Source organism: Trichoplusia ni, chromosome 11, assembly GCF_003590095.1.
Source record: "Trichoplusia ni isolate ovarian cell line Hi5 chromosome 11, tn1, whole genome shotgun sequence".
Taxonomy (NCBI): Eukaryota; Metazoa; Arthropoda; class Insecta; order Lepidoptera; family Noctuidae; genus Trichoplusia; species Trichoplusia ni.
The window spans coordinates 6,568,650-6,579,975 of record NC_039488.1 but is presented as its reverse complement, the minus strand read 5'-3'; the positions used below and the strand labels follow the sequence as shown (position 1 = coordinate 6,579,975).

Below are 11,326 nucleotides of genomic sequence, written 5' to 3'. Positions count from 1 at the left end.
CATGGTGGTTTTAATTTAATAACGAGGTTGTGTTTATAAAACAATATAAATTAAATACAATTTTCAGAAATGAAAAAAAAAACAGTGTTACTATGCTACAACTAAAATGAAATATTTAAAGTGTTGCCATAAAATACATGTATTTTAATATCTGTATCCTAGCAACACTAAAGCCAGTTTGAACTCTAAATATTATAAAAAATTGTTTTAATTGAATTCTAACGTTTTTAAATAAAAAAGGCAATATTCAAAGAAAATATCAACGAATACTTAGCTTTTAAATATTTGAAAATTTTTATACACTTTTTTGGTAATAGCAATATTTTAAATATATTTGATGACTTATTTTTGCGAGTTCAACTTATATTAGTCATACGTTCAGAAAGGGTAGTCGGTTATCATAACCCCTCTTTACGAGTGGGGTATTTGACTAAACGGTTTTTTCTTTAAACGAATCCTGCATTAAGGAACTTAATCCTTGTGTCGCGGGGGATTTCACAAACATTCAAGGCACATACACAAACACACCCAGACTTAGGACAAGTATTCGTGGATCACACAAATGCTTGTCCTACGCGGGGATCGCACTCGCGACACGTCACACTTGTTTGGCATAATGATCTCAACCAGTCCGTAAGACAGATTCCTAAAAAAGATTAATTACGTATTTTTCTTTTTATCACATAATTAAGAAGTAAAGAAGATAAAAGCTATTAAGCTTGGTAGAAGGGGTTTAGAAACATCACTTGCTAGTAAAAAGCGTACTGGCAAGTGACGTCACACGAGATTTTCAATCACAGCATCCCCTTCAGTTTTTGTTTACGAGATAAAATTAAAAATAAGATTCTAATATATTTAGTAAATCTCTCTGAAGGTCTAAACAGATTTATATTATTAGTTTTAGGACCGATTTTTCTGGTATTTGACTAAGGCCCGATTTTTCAATCGCCAGATAACTTTTATTTGAGGAATAAATATGGCCGTTTGACATATTTTCTATACAGCAGAGCTGTCAATACGTCAAACATATTCGTCAAATAAAAGTTATCTGGCGATTGAAAAATCGGGCCTTAGTCAAATAACATATTTAACAGTGTTTAGTTGTTTTTGAAAGTTTGCGTTAACCGACTTCTTTATCTGACTGTACGGTAAGAATTTTAACTGTACTAGTTAAATTTTTTGATAAACTGTTACTTAGATAGTTATAGGAAGTTATATATGCGCCACTTGCGTTTTAAATCATAATAAGGAAAGCTAGAAGAGTTATTTTTATTGGGTAATGAGATTAATCGGATTTTTATCATTTAGTTAGAAAGAGAGTTATCGTTTGTGTGTCTGCTTGTTTGCAAGTTTGTTGTTTAGATAAGATATATTTTTACAAGTTTCAACAGCTGTTAAATTGCTATGTTTATGATACGTTTAAGGGGCTTTGCACATGAAGCAACTATTGTTGAAATTGATAACGTATTCTCACGATTGTGTATAAATACGAAATCATTACGTCACAAGCCCCCTGTCCTAAACTTTAAACCAGTTTAGCTTTAGAAATTCGGAAAAAGTACGTGTTTATTTTTTTTAATTATCAATTTGAAGGATCCTTCATTGGACTGGCCAAACAGCAACTTGATTTTCGAGTTATGATGGATTAATCGGTGAATAAGTTAATTCCTAACTGTCACAACTAGCAACTGGTTAATATTACATCGGTTTTTAAAGTACCTTTGATCGCTGACCTACATTTAGCAATTCTAAATTATCTGTTAACTTGTAAAAATATATCTTGGAAATGTGGCAATGAAAAATGGATCTTATCTGTATGATTTAAAGTTGATTTTAATATCATATTGTTATTCTTGCGGTTGCTTATAAATTGAAGTGATATTGTATAGTACTTAACGTTGTATAATTTTTTTTTAATTGTATATTCTGTATAAGTTGTATAGAAAAATGTTTTTGAAAGAAAATTTTAAATTTTCCCTACAGATTGTTAGTATATTCAAAAATTATGTATAATCTGTGTTTTGTTAAAACAAAAGGACTACCATCACGTCTTAAAGGAATATTGATCGGCCGGTTGGTCTAGTGGTGCTATACCGGAGTGCGTGGGATCGATACCCACCCAGGACAAGCACGATCATTAATTTTGTTCTGTGCCTGGGTGTAATTTATCTATATTATTTATGTATTTAGAAATATATAAGTATTTTTATCAGTTGTCTAGTACTCATAATACAAGCTTTGCTTAGTTTGAGACTAGATGGCGTTGTATGAGAGTTGTTAAGAAAGCTAGACAGCGCTATAGACGGGGTAGTGCGCCATCTCTCTTCTCACCTTTTCAATCAAATCATCTATCAATCAATCTATATTGAACAGTCTTTCAAAAATTAGAGTCAATTCAATGCTTATTTTAATTTTTTTCGACTTTATTTTGTTGCGCCGAGGCCTCAGGGCCCCTAAATCCGGCCCTGCCCGCAGTTAAGAATATACAGCAATAATATTTTGTTAACGTGTGCAATAATAAGGATTTATTTGTAAAATTATTATAAGGGACCTTTTTTTTTAAAGTAAAGTTTAACTAAAAATATGATGAGATGAAAGCAATATCTCTATAATTCTATAGATGTATAGAATTTCTTGTCAATTTAATAAACGCCTATTTTCCGTTTCGAATGTTAGTTATTTTCGAGAAGAGCGAAATTTTACAGTGTAAATACATTTTGCTGAAAAAAATCTGGGAGACCTATATATTTTGTTATAAGGGGTAAAATTGGGGTACTATCGGGGGTGTTTTAAATTATTTATTTTAACGTGTCGTATTTATTAATATTCGAGAATCGTTTTATTTGTTAAAGATTTCAGTGGCGCATTTATAAATAAATAAAAACTTCAGATTTATCTATACATCTTGCCTGTTTCTGTTATAAATTATAAATAATGTAAATATATTTAAGCGAGATTTATTATACATTAAGTAAGAGTTGTATGTTATTTTTTGTATATTATATTATTTTAAGAGAAATTCCAATTTTATTATAGAGATATATTTGAATGTGACTTTCGTTGAGTGTTGGAAACCCATTCATTAGACAATATTCCATAGTCCATTTGTTTAGGTAATGATATGAGTAATGATCTTGGTATATGATTATCTATAAAACTCGGTTTAAAAATGAAACGCGACCAAGAACCAATGTAAAACAGCAGTAAAGATGAGAAAATCATGTATACCTCTCAAATATATTTGTCGTTTATTTATTTATTATGTGTTTGTATAAAAATACACACCAAGATAGTTTTAATTTTTTGAAAGTAATTTGGTTGTGCCTGAAATTGTGCGAAAACTTTTCTGCATTTTGTAAATCAAATAATTATGACCCGTGTTTTTTGTATAAAATTCAAAGTTAAATGCAGATAATCGTGAAATGAATGGGTTTCAGCGGTGTTGCCAGACTAAAATACTATTCATAAACATAGTAGTGTTTATTCCAATTTTGTTGATTACTGTTTATTAGTAAATACAGCTTTTTTAATCTGGTAACACTGTTAGGTATACGGATAAGTGCAATAAAGCGCTTTTATGGCAATCTTAATAAACTTGGTGATGTTGTCGTTTTGTAGTCTGTTAAAGTTACTTCCTCTAAAAAAAGTATTTTAAGAATAAATGATTTAAGTGTCAAGTCTTTATTTTCTTTTATTGATATTTGTATCTGCGTTGGACTGGATGCGGAAGGCAACTTCGGGGAGGCCTATGTATCGGGAAATTATCAAAAGTGTTCTAACTCACGTAAAATGTTTACGGGCGGTTTAAACTCTGACACAGGCCAGGTTTTACATCAACCATACGAAAAGAAGATGTGATAGATATGCAAATAGATTAAATTAAACACAATAATGGATCAAAATATTTTTAATAACAATGTAAAACAATTATTTACAACATACGAATATTTATTCAACTTACATTACATTGCTACAGATAAAGTACATTCAGGGTTGCCAGTGCACATGCATATTAGCCAATTAAATATGTACTACAAGCAGAATACTATAAAGTTCACAGTTCAATTTGCATTTGCACTGGCAACACTTTGTATAATTTGATCAACAAATTCGTATTATGACAATTTTTTACAAGTACTCCAGAAAAATAAATTTCATATGAAAGAACATTTATCATGACAACTTATATGAAGGGATCTTTTTAAAGTGACTGTATAATATTCAAATAGTCTTATTTTCATGAAGTTCATTATAATATTAAATTAAAAAGATCGCCATGCCACTGACTACTGTGAGGTAAGCCAGCAACGCGGGTTTGATCCCCGCGTGGGACAAGCATGTCACCGTCCTAGCCTTTTCCCAACTATGTTGGGGTCGGCTTCCAGGGCAAGCATGTGTGATCTACTAAAGCTCGTTTTATTTTATTATGTCTAAGTATTTGTGTATATGGTTTGAATGAGTGAATTTAATTCTAGCAAGATTTGTTTAAAACAATACATTCTACAATCACTAGAGGCCCATACTATGTAGGTAATAAGGACAAGTTTTATGATGAGACAACATACTTCTAAAGACAGTCAAAGTCAATTTGAACTTGCAAGATTTGATTTCAGACGAAAGGGATATTTGCAACTACATATATAAAAGAATGTTATACCAGTAATGTAATGGCCATGATTAAAATCTGACTAGCATTTTAACAGATGTGAATAATTATGCTTTAACCCATATACAAAACGTGACAAACTTGGTAATATTTAAAAAGGCGCTTCTGAAATAAACAATTTTCTTTTCAGTAAGGAATAGTCGTTTCCGCAAAAACCTGAATCTTCAATATTAAGTTCAGCCGATTACAGTTTTGAGAAAAGTTTGGTTATTAATAAAATTGTTTATTTCTATGAAATACAATTTTTACAAAACTGCTTCATGTCCAAGCACGAAAGTAGTATTCAAATTTGACTGATATCTGTCTTAACACATATGAAATGACACTGAAAGATGGACAAATGCTTTCTGACTTCCAGCAAAGTACCAAACATTTAGTTCAGCTACAAAAAAGTGTGACTTCACGTTGTACAACAAAAACAAAACGAAATAAGCAACTAAGTACATCTAAAATAAATCTATACTCTCTTCTCTGAATTTCAGGAAATATCTTTATAACCCCATTCCCAAAAGGTGATCAATAAAATCTATTTGACAGGTGATTAAGTAATTTCTCTTGATCGACCTTATAAAACGAGGATTGTCTGAAGCTAAAATCATTATTTTACAATTTAACTAAATGTAAACATTGAATTAGTTATTGCAATGAATAAATACAATGTAAGCAATAAGTTTACACTGTAATTGATTAATTTACATTGCAAGCAGAAAGTTTACAATGCAATCAATTAGTTTACACTGCAAGCATTTAATTTACACTGTAAGTGACAGGTTTACATTGCGAGCAATAACTTTACACAACAAGCAATTAGTTTACACTTTGTTAAATTATATATACAATAATAGCTTTAAAGAACTTTAAAGAAACATTCACACACTCACTCCAATTAAAACTAGTTTTTGTTTTGAAGGGACGGTGATAAGTTCTTTCCGAGTACATTCTCGTGGTATTTTAGTTTTTGGACATTTGTGGGGTCTTTTAGAATGTCTTCCTCTGTTAAGCGTTCTAGTCTCTGGTCTTGGACTGGCTCTGGAATGTTCAAATATTGAGATATAAGTGAGTGTATTCGATATTTTCCATGAAGGTTGTTCCTACACTTATAAATTTAATACAAGGAATTTACATTCATGTCACATGCACGGGGATCGAACCCGCGACACGGGCGCACTTTATTCAGACTGAGAAACTGGGTTCACCAAGTATAAGGCTTATATTTAAGTAAGTCATTATGTCTTTACAGAATCAGATTGAATTGTAGGTTTGAATTCAAGCCAGTCAATGTTACTCCTCAATATTTACTGCTTTATGACTTATTATTTTTTATTCAGTAGGAATTGAAAGACTATAAGCTATAACATAACTTATTCTTTAAAAAACAACTCCACTCTTTGGATTTATGTCACTAAACTATTACTTACTAGTATAAGGTGTGTATCTATCAGATATTAGACCCTCTAGATTATATCCTATTACTCCGACCACGGCTGCCACAGGTAAAGTGAAGTATGGTGCATTTGATCTCAAAAACTGCATTATTATTGGCCACATCTGAAAATAAGTTTTCATGGAAATCTTTATGCAGGTATAAGGAACTGTTTTTAAATATAGACCGTTTTCAATGATGATACGTGTATAGTAAGGGTCGATAGTTAGATGAAATAACTTTTTTAGTAAAAAAAATACATTATACATGCAATGGCATCAATTATGTTGAAACGCATATCATAATCCTGCTCCAATTAATTTGCTAATTATTTACTAAATAAGGGGAATACATAGTATTTTCTAGCAATAATTCTGATAAGAAACAAAAAATGTAACTTTTAGAAATTATCTACGAATTTTAAGGTTATGTAAGCGGTATTTACGAAACGTATTTACATTTTAATATTACGAACACTTACGTTTGTTTTTGTTATTTGTATGTTTTTGTAGAATATCTAATTTTGTAGTTTTTCTCTAAAATACATTAATTTCTCGCTCAATTTCGGCTATTAACAGCTGACTGACTTTGACTTTTAGATAGTTTGATAAGATGACTTGATTTAAAAAGTTTAGGAATTAAGCTGCTTAAATGCTTCGTTCATATTATGTGGAGAAGAAAATTAGTTTTTGATTATTTAGCTCATTTAGCTATAAACACTAGTATTCTCTTATTCAGCACTCAGAAATTTTAAAGTTTGCGTCAATTTGGATCAAAATGAACTGAAAAATACACATACGCTTTGTTATAAAACCCTCATGAAAACAATCTGATCTATGTGGATTTCGCAAAGATGTCTTTGGGATTTCGAGATCCCTAAATAAAATTGGGTTATTGCACCAATTTTGTTTCACAAAGAATTTCTGCACGAGTTATTCGGTGTCATCAAAGACAATAAAATATGACAGGTTATGTTATGTCTGCCGAATCAAAAACATAACCTATTATTTACAAAGTAAATAAAATAATGTGTTTATAGCTAATAAACAGCTAGCAAACGAATTATTTAACAAAAATGTCACAAGCACAGCTTCTAACATGCCTATCAAGGCTGCATATAACACCAAAGGACTCGATTTATTTACGTAATTGCACACAGATCTTAGTTCGAAATAAATCATCAAATACTAAACAAAAGACGGCTTCTTCTGTGTATAGGTCTATGAATATATTCGATAGGAAGGTAAAGGCGATACAGAGGGAGAGATCAGCGCAGAGGGAGGATTATCACTTAGCCGAATTCATTAGGGAAGAAGTTGGCTGGAGGACGGCCGATCGTGTATTTGATATAAAACGAACGTTTAAAAATGCTGTGGAACTTGGTGAGGCTCATTAATTACTAAGAAAAACGTGTTGTGTATCATTTTTATTTTATTTAACACCTACAATTAATGCTTTTCGGTGTGTCGTTCAGTTTTTCTATACTCGTAATTTCTTACTTGTCTTAGCTATCACAGCGAATTCACAGAAGCGAATAGTAGCTAGTTCCTTTGCCTGAAGTATAAAATTTACACCAGAAAAGAAATAAACAACCATTCTTGTTATTTTAACTTCATAGATTCCTTAAATCACTATATCGAAAAGAAAATCTAAAGAATATACTGCATATACTTTCAGGAGCCAGTCGCGGCTACGTCTCTCGACACTTCTTGCCTGACAGCGTAGAGAAAGTGACACTATGTGACACATCACAAACACATTTAGACAAAGCAATTGTCGGTGATGGTGTGAAGGTCGAGAAGAGGGTCATGGATGAAGAGAATATTGATGTGAGGCAATATAATATGATTATTTTATAACTAAGGTGCTATTTTGTTGGAATAGTTATTATTATGTTTTACCCGACTTAAGTACCAAAAATGTATTGTATTTTTTTCAAGATTCTGTCTGATTACATATATTTTTAATGTTGATTCCTACCAGTTTCAGTTATCTGCATAAAACTATTGAAGCTACTATATAATGATGTTCATTTTTTATCAATTTATATTACCTATGTAGATCAATATCTTATTGTTTTTTTTTAATTAAAGTTTCTAAAAATAATATCTATCTGAATTAATCTAATACCAATTCTATTAACAAATATATTTTTTTTCTTTATGTACACTAAAAACTGAACATTGTATGTGTCACCACAATTCAATTATATCAACATCAACTTGTACTTCTAGCTTCCAGAGAATAGTGTGGACCTCCTAGTCTCGTCACTGGCCCTGCACTGGGTGAATGATCTTCCTACATGCTTCGACCAGGTCATGAAGTGCTTAAAACCTGATGGGGTGAGTTGTATTCCTAATTTATATTAATAACAATAAGAAGGATTGTCTCCAATATACTTGAAGATTATTCTCCATTCTTCTTCACCAGGTGTTCATGGCATGTGTCTTCGGCGGTGATACGCTCATGGAGTTGCGTCAGGCCCTTCAGTTGGCTGAGAGCGAGCGCAGTGGGGGGATCTCTCCCCATATATCCCCCTTTACAAGGATCAGGGATATAGGGGGACTACTTAATGCGTGAGTGTTTCTGTGTGCTGTTTTTCTTGCTTTACTTCATTAGTCGACTGCACGGATAGCCGAGTGGTTGAGGGCATCACGCCAAACCCACCGTGCGCGTCTGTCGCGGGTTCGAGCCCCGCGTAAGATAAGGATTGCTTTTATTAATGCCCGAGTCGTTTTTTTAACAATTATATTTTAGACTTTAGACTCCCGCACTAAGGAATTTAATCCTTGTATCGCGGGGGGTTTCACAAACATACAATTCACATGTACAAAGACACCCAGACTCAGAACAAGCATTCGTGGATCACACAAATGCTTGTCCTACGCGGGAATCGTACCCGCGACACGTCGCGCACAGTGGGTTTGGTGTGATGTCCTCAACCACTCGGCTATCCGTGCAGTCGAAATGAAAGAGTGTTTGATCTGCAAAAGTCACATTATTACTTTGCCTGCATGGAGATCGTGCAAAAATATCATGTGCACGCAAAGCCAGAACGACTCACATTACTAATTAAAAAATAGCATCATTACGTTTATGTGAAGTTACTATCATAATATAACATATGTATATTATATTGTCTTCACTCATGATATTTTTTGTATCAGTATTTTACCTATAAGGGGTCCTAACATTATTAGCAACGTTCTTATTACCAAACCCTAATTTATTCTTAAAACTAAACTCTTTATCAGGAGTGGCTTCACCCTGCAGACAGTGGATGTAGATCCCGTCGTAGTCTGGTACCCCTCGATGTGGGAGGTGATGAAGGATGTGAGGACCCTGGGAGAGAACAACGCGGCTTACAACCGGCCGCTGAGGCTGAACAGGGACGTGCAGTTCGCAGCCGCCGCTATCTATGATGAAATGTATGGCAAGGTGAGGCTAGCTATAGTAAAACAAGATATTATGGATAGTGAAGTAGTATATGTGAGTACCAAACCCACTGTGAGAACTACAGCGAAGGTAGATGACCCAGCAAAAATTGCCGTGTGGAAAAAGGGTGAAAAACGAAGTTATTTTATTATAATAATATTCCACAACTTTCACACAACGCCATCTATACATATACTTATATATTTCTAAATACATACATATTATAGGTATAGATAAATTACAGCCAGACACAGAACAAATGATCGTGCTCATCACATTCCCACCCAGGACGAATGTTTGTATTTGTCTTGGATGGGAATCGAACCCACGGCCTCCGGTATAGGAGTCAGGGCCACACACCACTAGACCAGCACGCTAGTCAAATTATCTATCTTCCTAGATACCTTTAAAAAAAAACGATTTCCGCAGTAATTAATTTAATTCGTTGTGTCGCGGGGTGTTTCACAACCATACAAATCACATGCATAAAGACACCCAGACTCAGGACAAGCATTTGAGGATCACACAAATGCTTGTCCTACGCGGGGATCGAACCCGCGACACGTCGCTGTCAATAAAAATTTAAACATTTTATTTTCAGGAAATCCCAGACAGAAATATGCGCGGTGTCCCAGCTACGTATCAAATAATTAACTTCCTCGGTTGGAAGCCGGACCCTTCGCAACCGAAGCCGATGCAAAGAGGAACTGGGCAGGTCTCCCTCAAAGACTTGCACAGGATCGATGAGATCATAGAAGATCCCAAGATTGTCAAACTGACCGATGAAGATGTAAAACATTGATTAGGTATTTTTATGTTGATAGTTTTACAATATGAGAATAGATATAGTTACCGGCATGGATCTTGAGCGCTGACCTTGACCTGCGCAGAAGTGATTGTTTGTGTCCCTTTTGCGGTATGAAGTGAGGCGTAGGACTGACTCAAGTGCAGTGATTGTCCCGCAGCGCATCGCGTCATAGCCGACATGAGGGATGAGTTCTTTGCTGCAGTTGCATGCACCTCAAGACGGCTCAAGATTGGCATTTTATTTTGTCATGAGTGTACGATCCGCAAAGTGATCTCCACTCTTCCGCCGAGCGCTCAGAACCGTGCCGGTAACTATAAATATGGTTTGTATTTTACCCAACGGAGTTACAAGAAGAGTACTGTTTTCTTATTTTTTTATCTAGCTTACAGCGTCCCAATGCTGGGCAAAGGCTATCCCAAATCCTAATAATTCTCCATTAAGGGTCAATTGGAACCAGTCATTGTGGTATGTGTTTTGATCATCCCACACTTGTCTAACTAACAGATTTAATGTGCATTGTATATAATGTTTTTAAAGTGAGGACATTTTAAATACCTTCTTTTTATAGTAACTTTACGTACGTACACATAAACATTTGTTTTGGGTGGGAATCGAACCCACGAACCCGGTATAGCAGTCAGGGCTACTAAACACTACACCAACAGGCCAGAAAAAAAATGTCTAGTCTTTTTGTAAGTGAACTTAAAGATGCAAAGAAATTGAAGTTATTTAATTAAAGAAAAACACAATTTAATGTTTATTTATTATTTAATTTTAGTTTCCAAGAAAACACCAGTAAAGTCTTGTTTTTAGAAATTTTAGTAGAATTTGTAAATATTGTTAATTAATTAGGTTGTAAATAAAGAAATCTTGTTCAAATAATCTTTTATTTTACATTTAATCTGACAACTTAAAAATAATACTTACATGTATGTAAAACTTAACTAATCTTAGATAATATTATGCCTAGTCTAATCCCAAAAAAGCAACATGA

At 33.5% G+C, this 11,326-nt stretch overlaps 2 protein-coding genes across 2 annotated transcripts; one reads left to right on the top strand and one right to left on the bottom strand.

Moving 5' to 3' along the window:
- Positions 1–3,891: 3,891 nt before the first annotated feature.
- Positions 3,892–6,715, bottom strand: LOC113498679 (small integral membrane protein 12-A). The gene is made up of 3 exons (XM_026878792.1): positions 6,571–6,715; positions 6,085–6,214; positions 3,892–5,695 (listed from the first exon to the last, which is right to left on the bottom strand). Exons 2-3 carry the CDS (start codon positions 6,212–6,214, stop codon positions 5,559–5,561), a joined length of 267 nt encoding a protein of 88 aa, XP_026734593.1. The 5' UTR covers positions 6,571–6,715; the 3' UTR covers positions 3,892–5,558.
- A 339-nt stretch (positions 6,716–7,054) lies between these two features.
- On the top strand, positions 7,055–10,446 carry LOC113498678 (arginine-hydroxylase NDUFAF5, mitochondrial). The gene is made up of 6 exons (XM_026878791.1): positions 7,055–7,471; positions 7,767–7,918; positions 8,324–8,431; positions 8,520–8,665; positions 9,344–9,527; positions 10,126–10,446. Exons 1-6 carry the CDS (start codon positions 7,165–7,167, stop codon positions 10,324–10,326), a joined length of 1,098 nt encoding a protein of 365 aa, XP_026734592.1. The 5' UTR covers positions 7,055–7,164; the 3' UTR covers positions 10,327–10,446.
- Positions 10,447–11,326: the final 880 nt, after the last annotated feature.